The sequence below is a fragment of the Bombus huntii genome, chromosome 7 (genome assembly GCF_024542735.1).
Source record: "Bombus huntii isolate Logan2020A chromosome 7, iyBomHunt1.1, whole genome shotgun sequence".
NCBI classification, from domain to species: domain Eukaryota; kingdom Metazoa; phylum Arthropoda; class Insecta; order Hymenoptera; family Apidae; genus Bombus; species Bombus huntii.
In genome coordinates, this window is record NC_066244.1 from 14,071,087 (window position 1) to 14,090,293 (window position 19,207).

The 19,207-nt window shown below is 41.5% G+C and overlaps 1 protein-coding gene across 1 annotated transcript in view; it reads right to left on the reverse strand.

The window, feature by feature from the left end:
- Nucleotides 1-18,875, reverse strand: part of LOC126867666 (transcriptional activator cubitus interruptus) — a 146,001-nt gene extending 127,126 nt beyond the window's left edge. Inside the window, exon 1 of the mRNA XM_050622458.1 lies at nucleotides 17,461-18,875. Within this exon, the coding sequence (XP_050478415.1) occupies nucleotides 17,461-17,717 (257 nt within the window). The 5' untranslated portion in view covers nucleotides 17,718-18,875. The remainder of the gene's footprint in view (nucleotides 1-17,460) is intronic.
- Between the last annotated feature and the right edge of the window lie 332 nt (nucleotides 18,876-19,207).

The window sequence follows — 19,207 nt, forward strand, 5'->3', positions numbered from 1 at the left end:
CTTTAACGCGGAAGAAATTGGAGGAACGTTAAAGCAATCCTAACAAGTTACAATTTGATAATGAAGATTTGCTATCTTTCGAATAGTATTAAAGAGACAATAAAATGTAATCTTTAAGATACTACTACCAAATTCTATATTCACCTTAGAAACTGGCCGACATATTGATTCTAACCTATAAATTTTCGTTAATTCTAGAATTAACTACAATCTTCTAAATCGGGAAATGCTCAAAACCATCAGATCAACTTATGGAAGAGATAAAATGATCAACCTTGTGACCTAACAAATTAAGATGTATCGTAAAGTAGCAGCAAGTGAAATTTTGTTTTCTTTTTTTTTTTTTTTTTTGTCAGACGACGAAAGGTAACGCAAAGGGACGAAGAAAGAGAAGCACAATGGCGGCTGGTCAAGGTTTCTCACGTACAAATACATTTTTTTCCAGAGCGAAAGCGAGCGTTCGCGCAACAAGTGCCCGTGAAAAGAGACCTCGGCCCCTGGCGGAACCGAGGATCTATAGATCTGAGCGGGCCACAGAGGCAGATGGAGCAACCAACACAAAGCGATAAATCAACGTAATAAGGCGGCCCCTGGGAGAAACACCGAGTCCATAAAGATGTTGGTTTAGGACGCGGATTTTCGAGGCGTTCCCCCGCGGCATTGAATCTCTCACTCCCCATAGAAAATCACCGATCGCCTCTGCCTCACGACCCGGGGGCGCGGCTTTCGTGGAATCACCAGTCAATCGACCGATTCCTTGTTTCTTCTACGTTCTGTTACACATTTCTTATACGGTTCTGCGAATCGCAACATTTTCGCTACAGAGTACTACGCTTTGTTGCATCTTTACTGTAAAGCATTGTGCTTTATTATATTTTTAATACGAAGCTCCGTACTTTTCGTTACGATTTCCGAAGAAATCGGCGTTTAAAACCCTTCCCTGTGTTTCTCGTTAAGTCTCTATTTTGAAGTTTTGAAGTTGGATCAAACTAACACCGTTCGATATAGAGATATTCCTTGCCTAATTAGTTCTTAAATCACCATATATCTATAATATAGTAGTCCTCTCGATAATGATTCGATTTAACGTCCTATTAAACATTCTATTGTGAACGATAAGCCGACTCGATGTAATATACGGTATTACCAAATAAAACACACCAAAGATATTACAAACTATAGCGTGCTATTAGATTACACGTAACTTGCAGTACAAGTTCTGCATGTCGTTACACTTTACAATACAATAAGCGATACAAGTCAACGATATATTAAATAGCTCGATATCGAATGAACTCAACACGACGCTAGATCTATACTCTAATTTCTAAAATACAATTCATTTATTCAAATCGGCCACAAATACGATACTTGTGTTACAAACGTATTCGCTTAAACGCCAACGTTACGTTATTGTTATTTTATTGCATAACAGCTATACCAATATCAGGACGCATATTTGATATTTCAATGGAATAACTGTATTAATTAATTAAATTCCTGTATTCCTAAAATGAAATGTTTATTCTAATAAAGTGCGTGAGGAATGTTTCTAGCAGGTTCGATTCACTGTCGAACAAGGGATTCGATTCGGCTGCCTGGAACCTTTCATTCTATTCTCAGAACGAAGGAAATCGAACCGCAGCGAGGGTAGAAGCGTAAGATTAAAGGGCGGAGTTAATGACTCAATTAGCGCAGCGGCGGTCACCCAAACGTCGACAGGAAACCCCATAGGAAAAACACGCTTCCGGTTTCTTTGACTTTGCAAAAAGGCAACCGCGGTCTTTTTGTCGGAACTTTCATTTATCCATCGGATCGACGATCGGTTCTTGGAGAACATTGCGATGGCGTTTTAGGAGAAATGGAAAAATAAAGAGAATCGAAGAAGCGCGATAATAAGTTTGAGAATAATAAAATACTCGAATTTCTTGGAACGTAAGTACAGAACTAATTTGAAGGCATTCGTGCGAGACGTAAATTGAAAATTACGAAATTTTGAAAAAATCTTTCATAATTCGGATTAATCTTAAATTTACAAAACTCTCATAGATTTAATAATTTTAAAACGCGTTTAATAATGAAAACGCATTTAAGAATAAGACTACTAAATTTACAAGTTCGTTTTTATAGACTTCCATTTAAAATTCCATTACCTCAGCAACAACGCGGAACAAATCGAAGAAAATTCGCAAATCTCAAGCTGAAATCTATACGGACAGTACACAATATTCGTATGTCTCTAAAAATGAAAAATTCATATGGAGAACGACAGGGATAAAGATTACCTTGTTAAATTTACATTCTACCAGGGATCTAACCTAAAAGCGAACAAGTACAAGAATATCCAAAAGGCTGTAAATCTTATTCATAGCGCAGATATGAAATTTTCGAGTCCTTGAAATAATTCGAATATTTTTATTTGCACTGACCAACGCAAAACAGAGCCGTGTATAAGTTTATGGAAATCTTTGCTGGGTTTTATGCATTGTAACACGATCGAGACACATTCCATTCCAGCCTCGTGCATTTCGTATCTTTATTGCAACCCCATTATCACGTCTTATTATACGTTTCCCTTATCACACACGCTCGCTTGGCTGACAAGCGCGCACGCGGAATGCAGCTCGGAGCGGTGAGCCGATTTTTTGCGTCCGGTTTTATTGAAACCGGCACACAACTTAGGGGAAAGTGTATCTTTCCGCCGCGAATTCTTTTGTTTAGAAAAAATGCCTCGAGAAATTTAAAAGTAAAATCAGCTGAATTATCTCGGCCGATAAGGTGTGTTTAAATGATTCGGGATTCTTGGTTTTCTAACGCAGTTCGCTCGATTTGTAGGTGCAGTTTCTGGTTTTTAAATTGCTCCGTGTTAATATCGAGATTAAGAGCTCTGAATTTTATCTTTTCAATTGCCTTCTCTTTTCTTTATTTTCCAACTGAAGTGTAGAATATTATTAAACGACAAATAATCCATACTTCGATTTTCCTTAGACCTTTAAGTTAGATTTTTCATTAGTTTTCAAAAGATTACGTAGAATTTCAGACCTTCTGCCATCTCGAGAGATCAGATATTCTTAATAGCATTGGCAATACTAATGGGAACATAGATCGCTTTGTTTTAATGGAAAAAAAAGTTGAGAATCCTTGTTTTTCCCTATTTAATTGTTACGTGTACTCTCTGTTTAAATAGAGTTTGAATAGAGTAATAGAGAATAATTAATTCAAAGCTGGGTATCGGAAAGGTAGAAGTTTACTCAAAGCTGAATTCATTCTTCCCCATTCACAGACAAGCATCAACGACCTACAGTTTCGCGCGATTCAGGTACACAAAGAACGACTGTCGAGCGTACGATGAACGCGGTTTGACGATTACCACACGCTCTGAAGAGGCTAACGGCGGCTGGAATCAATGATAAAATCGAAAGGATCGAGAACACGGGACGATCGGACCGAGGTATTAAAGCCTTCGTGAGTGGGGCGATTTTATGGTTTCCGCGGTATACGAACGATTTCCAAGGGGCCGTGATTGAACGCGGGTGAAAAGAAACCGCGAGGAACACTCGACTCGGGCCGCCGCCTCTGTCAGCTGTCATTAAGCGTCGTTAACTTGACAGTGGACAGAAGTCAATGGCGCTGGATCCCGGGCACACCGGGATTACCAGTTGCTCTACAGCTCCTCGAATAGAGCTGTTATCTTTATGTCGTTTCTAAGAAGATTCACGTCCTTCCTCCTCCTATCCCGCTACTCCCATCGTGGTCGTCCTCTTTAAAACCTTCCACTTTCTCCGTATTTCAGGCATCTCTACGATTTTGTGATTCGCTTTCGTAACCTTCTGTTTCGGTAGATCGATAGTACGATGACGTTTCTGGAGAGGTTTAAAGTGGAAGTCAGCGTGGAACGCGAGTGAGAAGTTCGAGTAGTTTATGGTTTCCGCGATTTTATTTTTAGGATAAATTGTGTTAGAAATCGAGAAGATTAAAGGATGATTGATTAGAAGATGATGAAGTAGAAGATGATGCATAGAGAAGTTCGCAGCTGAAGATAACGTAGGGTGTGAAAGAGAATTTATTGCGTAATTTATCGTTTAAGAAGATTATTGATGTGACAAGTGCAGATTGAAGATGGGGTATTGTTTAACATTCTCGTTACTGATGCTGCAACTTCTACGGTTTGCTGGTGTCACATTTTTATACCAGAATTGACAATATCGAGTCGCAGTGATAGCTATATGGTGTTTTGACAATTGTTTCAAGTATAATGATCGACGATGAAGCTAAGTGCGAAGATATTTCTGATAAATAGATTGTACGTTTTCTAAGGAAAGAGCATCAACTTCTAGTAGCATGATAGCAAAATATAATGGAGAAAATAGAACGACGCATAAATTTTACAAATTTTCTACAACACCCTCAAATACCTAAATAACAAGAACGTTTCTCAACTCTCTACCACGATATCCATAAAAAAAGTCTTCTAAAAAAGCTTCCAAGACTCTCCCACCTCCGCAAACGTTCAGCCCCCTCCCTCAAAGTGATCCGGAAGCGGCATGGTACCGCCGAGGAAGCAAAGAAAACAACCTGACAGATCCCCGAAACGAATCGATCTCGTACCCACGATCCGCCCCCAGAGAAAACACGAAAGCCACGCAACGTGTCGTTTTCTCAGACAACAACGCGTCACATCCTCGCCATCCCGAAGAAGATCGACTACTAACCGATCGAAACACATCGACGATACACAAAAGGGAAGGAATAAACGTGAAATGGAAGTTGCATTGAACAGGGCTGGAAGCGAGAGGTGAATAGAAATGGAGCTTCCTCGAGAAGCTCGCGACGTCTTCAGCAGGATCCAAAACGCGGGTGCATAAACAACCGCGATCCCGTGGAAGCACGCGCAGCGCGCATAAAATCTCATAATGCCCTTGTCCAAACAAACGCACGGTGGCAGTGTTATGGCGTTGGAGAATTTACCACTCTGAAAAGCGGCGAACAGAGCCACGGACGATGAGGAACGATGAGAACGGAGGCGGTGCAGAGACACGCGAGTGGGAGAGAGAGAAAGAGAGAGAGAGAGAGATAGGAGTGGCCCCAGAAGAGATCTTCGCGCGTAGGAGCCGCCACTCGAGAGTCCGCTCGTTTAAATCCAACTACAAGGTAAACCTCGCTTCTCTTCAGAACCCCCTCTGATCCCTTCTCTCTTTTTCCATCTTCTCCTTCTTCTTCCTTGTTCCCTTCTTCCTTTCTGTCCCTCCGTCAGTTCCTCTTCGATCCCCTCCTCCTCTTCCATCAGATATCTCGTGTATCGAGACTATACAACCGCTAATCCGATTGTTGCCTGTTTGCCGCGCATCCCTTGTGAACAAGGAATCACCCGGACGCGGCATTAAGAAGCTATCGGCGTATCTTTGTTCTCCACTCGTCGTTATCTGGCTTGTTTTTCTAGGCGACGATTAAGGATTTGACGAGATTAAGTGTTTGTTGGGAGGAGAGTAAAGGAACGGGTTCGCAGCAAAAGTTAGCTGCGATTATAGTTTTACTTTTGAGACAAAGTGGAAATCTGTAGTCGTATTTTGGAAAGTTTCAAGCGTGGACCACCGAAAGCATTCGTAGATATAAATTCACAGTTAGACTAAGTACGTAAATTAACCAATCGTTTATATTTATAAAACTATAAATATTCTTCCTCTGATTTGTGCTGTACGGATGATTCAATATAGAGGCTGTAGCAGAAGAAATATGAGCTGGCTTTTTGAATCGAAAGATGTCTGTAATGGTAACATTGTTTCACGAATAAGACGGGTATTCTTGTTTGCGCGCAGCATATCGTTTAGAACATAGTTCGTCCGAACTAATTACAGAACAAACTAAGATCTTCCATGCTTCTTATCATTTTTCAAATCGAACAAATAAACGTACTCAATCAGGCACAAACTAAAATTTGGTTGCAATAAATCAAGTTCTGCTGCTATGTTTAAAGCTTGAAAACTGATATTTCGTTCCAATAGGCAATATGTAGGTAAATACAAATTTACAATTTGTTTCTATTTAACCTAACTTTCGTATCTCGAAGAGTTTATCCATAGGTCCCTTAGTTTCAATGTCTGACAATAAGTCAAGAACCTCGGACTATATCACAAGCTGGTTTCTTTGTCCATCGAGTCGCTTAAACAAACCATGTGAAACGTTCTTCCTCTCGAAATATTTGCCCAGCGTGTGAAACGCCGCGGTTTGAGACGACGACACGCGTTGACGCAGAGATTTAAGGCGGCGGAAGTGGTTGCAGCACGGTATTCGTGTGTTTGCGGACTAAAGACAACACCGGTGTAAATCTGTTTGGCCAAGGAAAGCCTGGCCACGTGGCGTGCACGTTTGCAGCCTGTTCCAACCTCGGGTCTAACTGCTTCGTCTAATATTTCTCTAGAAAACACTGGATTACGCCATGCGTTCGCCAATTAACTCTCATTCAGAACCGAAACTCTCGTAACTCCATCATCGAGTTTTTCAGCTAACATTGTGTACAATTATTTTAAGGACAAATAAAATAAAAATTGTTTGCATGTGTGTAGAGAGTGGATTGTGTGTTTGTTCAGTAACACCATTAAGAATTCAATATGAATAAACGCATTTAAGTTGGAATAAAGAAATATTCGAAAAAACTGAATAAGATTTTCTTCAGTACCAAGTATAGTTTCTACTATGTACTATTAGATTTTATTATTGTTCTAAAAATATAAGTGTCAACGTCAAAAAAAGTGACGAATTTTGACGAAGATAATTTTTAGAAACTCTACACTTTCTATTATTAGTAAATATATTAAATAATCTCTCCGACATGGAATAAGTGTCGGCATCCGCTAACTGAAAGAAACTAACGAAGACATTTAATAAACCTTGACGTAGATAGCCAAGCGTCGCTCGTATCTTAATGTACATAAATGAATTGTTTCGCAAATAATCGTCAAATCGTTATTGAATGCAGCTATTTACGTACAATTTAGCTGACGCGAACACTCTTTCGACGTTATCTTTCGATTTCTACGAACCGTCATCGATCGTCGTGCGAAGCAGCTGTAAATTTATTTATCGATCAACTTGATAGCGAGTATTTATAAAAAGGAAACCGCGGGAAATATTTGGACGCGGTAATCTGGCCTGAGATACAACGTCCGGCAAAGCAGACAAAACACACCGGGATTTATCGGCGGCTATCATCGGTTAATTGTCTCGTTAAGGCGATTAGGCCTTTTCGAGCCGGACGAGGCCGACTTGTCGCTGTCGACTGGCGTGAAAGTCGCGCCTCCCCCCTACTAAAACGCGATGAATCTTATTGGTTTGACGAGCACGCTCCTGCTTTATGACAAGGGATAAACTTCGGACACGACGGGAGTATACTCTTAACTGTGGGAAGAATTCGACTCCCATTCTCCAGGGAGAAGCTGGTGAGCGAGAGGTCTGTAGTAGTTGAAACGTTCGATCCAGCAATGGCGAATATTTTTCAACCGAGTTCGATTAACAGATAATTCATTATTGGAAGTTTGCCTATCTCAACAAAATTTTCCGCCTAAACGTCTCTCTTGCACTCATTTTTCCAATATCCAGATTTTCCAATATCCAGATCAGTAAACGTCAGTTTACTTCCCATTAGAGAAATAACATTATCAAACTTGACAGAAGATAAAAACCACCTTTATTGATCGTAACAAGGTTCTCCACTTAAACGTAGCGTTTGTACCTTGCCTCAGAACCAGATGCCAACTTATCTGCTCCAGAATAGAAAATTAATATTATCAAACCCAATGAAACATACGCTGCTCCGGTTCTCCTTAGAGCAACAACGGCAAACAACAGCGAAGTTCTCAAGACCGGTATAACAGTATAAACCATTTCCAAGAATTAAACCTAACGAACATTCTATCCTGCCATGTAACAGGAAAACTACCCTTATCGTTACTAAGAAAATCTCCCACCTAAAATCATCCTTCCTAAACTCTGTACACAACCAAACCATGAAAAAGCATGAAAAGAGGCATCAAACGGGCAATTCACCCCCCTCGACGTATTTCTTCGTTCTCGCGTTACACGTCTCGCCATGAGCTCATACCGATGCGCGGCCTTATCCCGCGAGCAAGCAACGTAACAGACTCGTGTATACGCGATGGTGCCCGGTATCGTCCACGGTATCGTATCGTATCGTGCTCGGGTATCGTGTGTCCCTTGGATGTGCATCGCGCGGCACGGCCGTGTACGACGCGGCACCGTGGCGTTATGAATGCCTGGAATTTATCAATGGACGCCGCGCCAATGATAAATCGCACGTGCGCTTCGTATCGTCCCGCGGCCCTTTCTATCCGTGCGAGAAAGGGGAAGAAAGAGAGCGGTTAGTGCTCAGCCACAAGGGAACGTCTTCCTTCGACGAGCTCCTACCGTGTACATCGCGATCCCGCCTCGCTGACAAATCGGCTCCCGTTTTTACACGCGCAACGCGCCTCCAGCTCGAGACGGCCCGGGAATACGAGATAGGGCCTTCTTGAAAATCGTCTGCCGTCTTTCTTCCCCTTTCCTTTTTCTCCTCAGTTTCGTCCTTTACTCTGTACGCTTGGTTGCTTTTTGGTCTTGTTTGTTTCGTGGCGAATTCTCGGGCCCCTTCGAGGCCACGGGGTGGCGTGGCGGATAATTGAGAAGGTTCGTGGTACAGTCCAACCCTTCTCGGCTTAGAGAAGCATTACCAAATGCTGGTTTAGGTGGTTTGTATCTGATATCTTCGAAAGCTCGATAGCTTCGAATGAGATAATACGTCGAAGCCTTCAGATGGCAACAATGTTGGCCTTCGATTAGTATCATTGGACGTTTTAAGGTGTTTATACGATATTCAACCCCTTGCCCCTTGAGAATAATGTATCATTTTCGTGGAACGAAAAGTAGATCGCTTCGGTAATAAGGCTTCCTTTGAACTCTATCAGGTTGTAGTTTGACAAATACAGATTACATAAGTGTAATATCGGATCGTTCCGCTTCAGACGTAACATTGCAGGTAGGTCACTACAGTTAACTTTCATTTACGTAGCTAACGCAAAACATCGTAAGACGAGAGATTAATATTTTATGTCTTACGTAACATCGACCATTAATGGATTTTGTCGCCGATATATAAGTGTACAACATAAATTAAATTAAATATCCTAATCTAATCTGGCGTGGCGAGCAATGACGTTACGACACAAACTGAAAGTTAAGCTATAATCTAAAACATATAATTGACAAGAGTCGAATGAAGTAGAATGTCCAATCCAATTTGGTAATTTAGTGGTACAGAAATGAGGAATATTTTAACGATTGTTGGAGATATTGCAAACGAGTTGAACGAATATGGAACTGAACTTTCTATCTTCGAGATGGTTCCACTATACTTCGATTCCTCCAGTCTCAACACACCAACTCTCGAGCTACTTCAATCAGGGGCGTGTAGAATCGAACCCAAAGAGGATGACATCACTTGCAGCGTCCGGGAATCGCTATCTGTGGCCACGAACGGATCGAACTCGGCAAACGACATAATCGTATCTCTCGCTTCTTGGAAGACGGTCGCTTGATCGAAACAATCGAGTTCCAGAACGATCTCGACGACAACGTGGATGGAACGGCCGGCAGACGAAACCACAAATGTATACAATATATACGATAAATTAAATCGTCTCGTGATTTCATAATTGTTTCATGACATCGTTTATGTTTATAAACTGTGTGCACGATACGTTTTATCTCCGCTTGCACATTTGAAGAATGTACGCTTCAAGGATTGCTGTTAAGATATTTGAGAAATGGATTCGATGCAACGGTCTCTTCGGTACGCTAGACTAAGCGAAGAGATGAAAGAAGATTTAGCACGACGAACTCGAGTTCTTAATTTGGAGGAGCTAGGTAGCTGTTTAGAACACCCAACTTATTTAATGTCCGCCATTAATATATACGTCCATCGTTAATTTAGCGTTGCATGGATTTTATACGATCTACGTTGAGCTTTCTATTCGGCTTGCAGTTCGTTTAGAGCAAGTGGCAATACACGTTATTAATGATACGTAAGCCTAACTCGATCTACTTTTAAGGAGCGTCGAAATATGATTTTGCTTCTATCAGAGAGCGTAACTCCTAGGAAGTTGTTTCTTTTTGCTTGCTAGGATTATCGAAGAATTTTACATTTTAATAAAATTGCACAGCAATTTTTCCACCGGTACAAAAACTAGGGAATGATCAGTCAAACAAGTGACTGATTGTGTTTCAGCATTCAAAGATATGTTTCAAATATCATTGCAATAATACGATCTTACGAAAATAAAATGCGGAATAGGATCAATTCTCAAAAGTGTATATAATAATATTATCTGTTTTTAAAACCACCCCTAAAAAAGGAACCTTCTAACCAATAAACTTCCCCCTTTCTTCTTTTCTACATATGTACTTCTCTGCAATTTGTCCGAGGACATAATTGGCAAATTATTATAACAGTTGAGATTCTTCCCTCTGGAAGATCCTTCTCTCAAGAGCCCCTCAATTGGTAGCTAGTCTCGACACTGGTTCACGCGACAGCCCGCATGTTTCGCGCGTTCCACGGATTTGCTTTCCCCGTATACCCTGTCAATGGGATATGCCGCGTGCCCACGCGACCGACAGATTCATAAACGGGACGCGAGCGTTCATTGTTCGCTCCGGGGACCAGATTTTCCTCCCACGAGCTGTGCGTGGGGCCCGGACCCCGATCGCGATAAAAAATACGCCTAAGGACGACCAGGTACCTCGATTTACCTGACGTTACGGCCGCTCGCTGCTCGACTTCCTCGGGGAATCTGGAGCTTCCATGCTCGCGCAGATAAGGCAATCGATTCGGGATCCTCTCCGTTTCTTCTGCCTCCTCTTCGTGTTCCTTCTTTCTGTTTTATTTCGTCGGACGAAAGCTGGAAACGTAGCTGGACGAAGAAATCGCGACGAACGAGGGAACAAGGGACCCCGGTGTCGATGCTCGAATTATTGTCGCAGTCTCTTTGCTTGCGGATACAAAAATACAAACGTTATGTATTCTGACGCTTTAAGAAGCCTGCTTGGACAGCATAGATATAAGATGGTACGCGGAATGGAGTTTCGCGGTGTTTATGGCTTTTGGAGGCTGTTTCGTTTTTTCAGTAATAGCTGCAGGTACATTTTCCTGTTGCGAATTTGTGAGTGGAACTTGAAAATTTATTAGTATAACGAGTTTTAAATGTTTCTTTCTTTTTGCGGCTATTGAAACTGTACAGGTGCTTGGCAGAAAAATTAAATTCGATATCTTAGCGAGATAACTTATTTCTGTACTTCGTTCGAGAAAAACTTCAAGTATCCTGTCAGAGGAGTTTTTCGTAGCGAGCAATTTTAACACACCCTAGCTAAATATGTTTATTCATAGACCAACTGAATCGTTTATGTTAATATGTAATTTCTTTACCGTTCTAAATCTCCAGAGAGTGTTCAGAGACAAAATATAAGAAGCATAGGAAATCACCGAACATCTTCAACATAGTTTACAAAGATTGAAACCTCGCCTCGAGTGGATTCTTTTTAACCAACAACGAATTATCCCGACTAGCACCGAACGCTCTTCTATTTTTCTCGCGACGAAAGGTCTTGAATCATAGAGATTACAGCGCGTACAAACGGCGTAATGTATTCGCGGACAGCCTAGACGAGTGTTACACGCGGGACGCGTTCGCCAGAGAAAACGACAACCGTTTGCATTTGCAATCGGCAAGTGCACTTGGATCGCATTCACCGCTGGCCAGGAAGTGTCTGGCCGATCCTCGAACGCTGTCAACGAGCAACGAGCCGTGGGTAATGAGTAACGGCGTGATTGTGCCGGAAAATGCAAATATCATTGGCCTGTCGTGTTCCAAGATGAATCTTCGTTAAATTAAAGGGAAACTGAGCAAAGTACGGATTGTTTCTTGCTTCAAGAGCCACGTACGACTTCCTGTTTAAGTAGAGGAGTTCCTATCCGCAGGAGGAATTCATATTGGATCTTTTTATTTAGAGAAACGTACGTACAAAAATTTTTGTACGTACTAAGAGAAGTACGCTGCACTGATTGTCTTACAGAATTGAGTTCACGTCTAAAACGATCTGTCAAAATTCAAACTCCTGACAGGATACAGGGATGAATATACAGTCATATCGATTTCTTCGCAGTTTGAAAAAATATTTCATGTAATACGTATTTTGCCATACGGCGCAGAACTTTGGACAGTTACAATTTATTTGCTTTGTCAGTAAAAACATTTTTTCTTCAGACTGCCATCATTTATGGAATTATTCAAATGTTTGGTAAATCCCAGGACGACATTTTAGATAACAGATACTAGTTTATGGATCAAAGAGTATTTCAAAATCGTAATTTGTAATTACAGCTCAAAATTGTAATTACAGCTTCAAGCTACGTTAATATCATCCAAAAAGATCCGAACTGTTCACTTTGCAATTACATATGAAAAGATCTCTAAACTTTGGACGATTCCGGCTAGTGTACGTTCTTAATGTTTATTTGGAGGATGAGTTTCCAATGTCATAATTACACGTCAGTACATTTAATCTTGCCAAATCTTATCGTGCAAAAGAAACGTCTTATAACACGACACAAGATGAAGAAGATCGCGTGAGAGGCGACTGGAAACGCGATCGAAAGGATCGAGCAGCGACGGCCAGCGTGAAATTCACAGCGCGCGTCGCTCAGGCGTGCTCCCTTCGGCCTGTTCGTCGGATATTTTTGTCTCTTTACGAGGATACGCGAGACGCGGATGTATTTTTGCCATCGGCGTGTGTTTTACCCCCCGTCACCATCCGCGATATCGTCCATTTCACTTCCCGTGACGAAGCAGCGTCCTAAATGTCCAGCGGATGCATTCGTTTCCGACACGTTTCTCCCCACGATTAAAAATCACCGCCTAGCGGCGACGCATCTTTCGAACCTCGCGCGTCCGATCGATGAATTTATAGCGGAACAAGAATGGAGCAACACTATTTACGACTGTGAGACGAAATGGAAACGCGTTGGAGGAGAAATAAAATGGGATTTAAAGGATGAATTGTGAATCTTTTGCCGCTTTTTGTCAACCAAGCGTGAATGCTTGACATTTTATACGAGATTTGTAAAATTAGCAATTGTGTTGATGTTCGTAATAATTGAAAATTAACTGTGAAATGAATTATGTTCTTCGAATGTATTTTTAAATAATTAAGTTCCAAATATCCGCCTGTATCCTCAAACAATAAAAATCTATGAAATGATAAAGTGCATGCTGGAAAATAACGTTCCAAGACGAAAAAGAAAGAGGAATATATCCAAGGGGGAAATAAAAATCGTCAGGAATAATACTGGACTAGGTATCACGATGATGAAATGATCGAGAAGGGAGGACGTCGTTAAGGATCGTCGGATACATCGAACGGGAAGAATTTCACGGATGATCGAAGGGGTGGTAACGATCTGACTGGCTGGTGTAATTAAACGCTTAATTGAACTGACGCTGGCTGGCCAATTGGCTAATATCAAACACCTGCTACTTGCTCGCTCGATCTTACGATCGAAAGTAATTACAAACGGGAGAGGGAAGTTGTTTTTCCTTTTCTGCTTGTACCTTTTTCCCTATATGTCCTGCCTATATTTGCCCTGCCAAGATAATTGGCACGTGAGACTCGTGCTATAAAATTTTTGGATGGACAAACGATGCTCATACACTAATGTCCAAATTATGCATAAAAGTAGCAGAATTCGAAATTCTTCTTTTCAACGATTACGTATGTAAAATTTTCACTCTGCCACATTCTTTGAATTAATTTTTGGATCAACTATGTCTCTTTGCTTTAAAGAAATTTCTTACCCTTGTAGCCTATTTCATACGAAAGATTCTATTATTGATATACGGGATACATCGTTTCAATTTATGCTACGACTTTTCTTAAAAGATTCTATCGCTTATCTTCAAAAATGAACTATTTTTTTATTATGGAAGTATTTAATCCGACATGGTCTAGCTGCCATGATAGAAGTGTCGTTATTTTACTGGATAAAATCATATTACTTAACGATAGTAATGTCACGATTCACACAACTATTTTAACCCATTCTTTGTAACAAGCAATACACATATACAATATTTCATCAAAGATGTCCCAAATTCCAGACCAATATCTGAATGACAAGAGAACAATTTGTCGCGTCGTTAAGTGATTGAACAATTTCTATTTCAAACCATCCTTTTGAACAGTTCTACTTTTCCGGATTGTATCCCTTTCCCAAACCATATAGTAAATCAGTGATATTAATTGAACAATTTCTCCAAAATCGACGAAGAATTTAAATGAAAAGTCGTGGAAGTGCCGTTGAGGCGATGACGATTGTCGCTTCCGTTCGAGTATCGTCCGTGAAAAGGGTTAAGCAGGCCGTTTAGAAACGTCCAATTATCCCCTGGCGTGGTTCGTCGGCTGAGCGTTTCCACGAGCCCGTTAGCCTAGCCTTAACAAGTCGCCGAGGTAATCTCGTTGCGTGCAATAGCGTGTCGTGTTTGCGGAACGTGAAAACGTGCGAAACCGCCTTAATTAACTCGATTAAGACGTTAAGGAGCTCCCCCTCTTTTCCCCGTCTGATTCACCAACGCCAAACCGTTCACCGTTTCATCCCTTCCCTTCGTATCTCTCTTTCTCGCGCGTTAAATACATCATGCGTTATAACGGCGAATTTATACAATCCGCAAAAATATTCAGAGAACGCGATAAACCCTCCCATATAACAGTTATGAATATTAAACTAATTGCAAACTATTGTCAGACGTATCAATTTACTAAATCTTCCTTTTTTGTTTTTATGAATATTTTTATTATTGTAGATATATATATGACTGGGATATCATTTTAAGAATTGGAATTTTCTTGTTCGCATACGACTATTTCTATTTAGAAATGCATTTTGTCTAGGATTTAGCGAAATATGAATCTCCATGAAAAATAGGACAAAAATTTCTCAGCCTCCGTACTTAAAAATGTAGCACGTGATCCCTGCATTGTATAGGCGACCATTATACTTTAACCCTACAACGCAAGCATTCGTGATTTTTACGGTTTACAAAACCGTTTCATTTATCGCGAATAACAGATACATTTCATTACCTAGTATTAACCAACTAACGTACCAAATTATTACCTATAAATAAAACGTGTAATTGTTATGTCGTAAAAGTGAAAATAAAAGTTATAAAAGTTTCATAAAAGCCTGTAATAGTGAGATACCCTGACTTAAAGTTAAGTAGCAATTTCATAATGGATCTCGTCGTGATCTTTGCAAATTATTTTTATCTTTCTTCTCCATATAAAAATGAGCTGTTATCGCGATTTAGAAGAAACGTGTAGAAAAGAAGCTAAGGGATGACCTCGCGTTCGCCAGGAATCATTAGGGGTAATTAAGAGCCGTGAATGGAGGCGATGCGTTGATAGATAAGCGTGATTGAGGGTGATACACGCGAGGATTACCACGCGGCTCGTTGATTCTCATTCAACGATCGTTCTCCGCCGACGAATCGTCGGGATCTCCGTCGTCAGAGTTTTGCGCCGTTTCGCGGGACTCTAAGTAGCCGCGTATGTAATCTAATTGAATTAAATATCGCGTCGAGTCGGTCCGGATGAGTCATTCGACGTGCAAACGTGATCGTTTATTCTTCCAGGATGATCGAGACGCTACGCTGTTTAAGAATTATCTGTCTGATTGCACCAATAGCTGCGTTCGGTCAGGGAGACATATAATGCCTTGTTTAACGAGAAATTCTTAATCATCATCGACGCGATAATTACAAATTTTTCAGTGGAGAAACTCACTTGCCTTTCGAACGAGGAAACTCGATTGCTCGAATGTGTCAATTCGAAAAATTTGAGATGCGACGTATAGTTTGCGCTTAAATCTTTCCAATTTTCACGTCCATCTTCGCAATATTTGTTATGAGATTATACTTACAGCGTGATGTGCCTAGGCGAAATGGCATTTTCAAATTAGGGGTTGAAATAATGCTTTTATATGGAACTAGCGGTGATGATGGAATATTTTTCTAGTTTGCAGTATAGAGAGTACACTGACTCGCATAATGTTATTGTGTTTTCGTTTGATCAAGTTTCTGTCAAAAAGACAGGAGAATGATTCGAAACATTTGGTATCAATTGGAAATCTGTAAACTAAGTATATTATATAGAGACGCTTTGCTGATACAGTGGAACTTCGAAATTATCATTCACATAGCTATAACTTCGATAATTGACATTCCATGACACAAAGATATGAGTGAATAATTGAAGTTTTATGGACGTACGTTTACACAATGCAGAGTGATTGATGTCTCAATTAGTTTACGCGTCAACAATCGTTATATTACTCCTGAGTAAATACTCATCATTAACAATTGCTTTCTCTCATTAAACTTCGCTCCCAATCAACTTCTGCGACATTCTTGCTTTTGGCATCTAAAGACGTATTCATTGAACGAAAATTAATTATAATGCAGCATTGAAATTTATACATGCATACAGAAGAAGTACAAAACCATCTTTATAATTCTTTCGACATCATCATACAATTGAAACTTAGCTATTTCTAGTTACCCTCGTTACTTATCATTCAATTCCTCGACCATCAATCATCCCCAAAGTTTTCTTTCTCACTATCGTCCTACTCATTCACACTACCCTAACGTGTATCTTGCTTCCTGAAAATCGATCATCTTTCAACTTCCTTCCCTATCGAACCACAAATTCAAAGGAGACCTATCTTCACTTCAATTTACCCCCAAAAATCAATCCTATCAATTTTCCTTCTTTGACTTTCTTCTTCCCGTAAATATACATCTTTATTTCACAAAAAAGCTCTGAAAGAACCTGTTACATTTAGAGCCTACTTTCAATTCTTGATTTTAAGAAACGCAAGAGTTCATAACTTTTTTATAACCGACAAATATATATATATATGTTTCCTAATAAACTCGAAATTCACAGCCACGTTTTAATGACACGATATTTCCAGCGTTATTGTGCGTCCCTACTGTGTACAGTAACAAACATAACACGCTTACAGTCGGCCCTTTTGAACTATATATTTCGTTATTGACGAGCTCGCGATATTTTATACAAAAGTTTTAATTTATATTTTTCAAACATTTCCGCACACCTCTATCCTTCTCCGATCTCCCGCAAACACCTGTTTTGCTTTGCAGTAAATTTCATATTTTGCGTCTTGTACGCTAATACGATCGATGACAGCCAACGTCATGCATACGTTGAACTGTCTTGTACGTGGAACATTCGCCGTAAGTGTTAAGTTCAATATGAGGACCTTGAGTCTTACATCTATGGCTTATTCACTGCCCCGTAAAAAGCGACATCAGTATTAACGATAATATGGAAACTTACGGATGGGGTGGTGGAGCATGGAAAGCTGCGGCGGCGGCAGCGGCGGCGGCAGCCGCGTGATGTTCCCATGCGGCGGCAGCCGCCGCGGCCGGATGAGGCGGAGGCGGCGGTCCATGGTGCGGATGAAACGGTGGCGGCGGCGGATGCGGATGCGGATGGAACGCCGCATGGAACGCTGAATGAGGGTGATGCGGGGGCGGCGGTGGCGGTAACAGGGAGAACGCCTCCTGATGATAGGCGACCTCCTTTTCCGGCATTTTGTTCTCGCTGCTCTCGAGGCTCGAGTGCCGCGCCACAGAGGGTGTCTTCGCTGCCTGCTCGTCCAGGATCAGGGAAGATCGTCCTGTCTGACACCCCGTGCCCGACGATGCGAACCACCCTCGATCCACGATTGCATAGTCCGTCAATCCTCAACAGACTTTTTCGCTCTTCGATCTCGATAATGACTCTCTTCCTTTACTTGTCTTTCCGATTAACAAATTGATTATTTGATTTTAAAAAGATTCAAATGGTTCCTGACGTAAACGGATTGCATTTCATGTTATTTCATGTCGTTCGATGAGAATGAGGTGGGTTAGGTGGCACAGAGCCTTCCGTCGGCTGTCGACTGACGTCTTCGTGGGAAATGGTTTTATTAATCCTTGAAAATTATTGCTTTTTTATTTGTTTCATACAGAGCTGTTCCTTAAGCGACGAATCAGTGGATGATTGCGAATTTTCAAATCAAGGCGATCTATGGGGTTCCCAGAATCGTCAGGATCAAGAAGAGTCTTTTCCAGTTTGTTCGAGGTAACAGGACGCTTATTATCTCTAGGAAGATTCTATCCGTCACGGTGATCATCCGGCAGACTATTATACTCGAAAGATCCAACAGTGTGATTAATCAGTTGCCAAGAGTCAATAATAACCGAAAGCGCGGAGGAAGCTCTGAAACTCCATCACCGGATTATCCAACGTCTGTGCCAAAATCACGGTCACCGTGGAACAGTCCGTTCGCGTCACACCACGACGAACAACACCACGCTGTACAGATTGTTCCACTAATCGTCACACGGTCTTTCACCCCGAAACATGGAAACAACAATAACAACAACCACTACCAAACGATTCTTCTACCTATAGGAAAAAATGTCCTTGTAAGTAGAAGGAATCCAAGTTTCTTTGCGAGACGCGCAAGAGAGATGATCACGCGGTACACGAATCCAAAGGTTCGCGGAAAAGCCAGTGGCAAGTCCCGGGGGTTAGACGAGAGTCCCAAAAATCCGCGGGCCGAGGCGTGTGTGCGGGCTGTCACGGTGCTCGTGCTTTGGCGGGTATGGCGGTACTGAGGCTCCACCACCACCACCACCACCGTTACCACCACCATCACGCTTCGCCACCACCACCAACAGCAGCGGCAGCACGAGCAGCGACGGACGAACGGTGGTGGACTCTTAGCGGAACGAAGACGTTCTACGAGGGAAAATTCAAAGTTAGAACGAGAAAGAGGATAGGACGTACGCCCCTGGCCGCGTTGGACGAGCGATACGAGCAAGATGGAACGAGACGGCGGAGTCCACGAATACGGGGGAGGGAGACGAAGGGGTCGAGTAGATCCACGGAACGAGAATGGTGGGAAGAATCTCGTGGAGAAAGAGAAACGGGGGAAGGAGTTAGTGGGGACGAAGGTCGAAGGAAGAAGGCCCGCGATGTCGACGGACAGAGGAGGACGGAGAACGCGTGTCAGCTCGACAACTCAACTAGCACC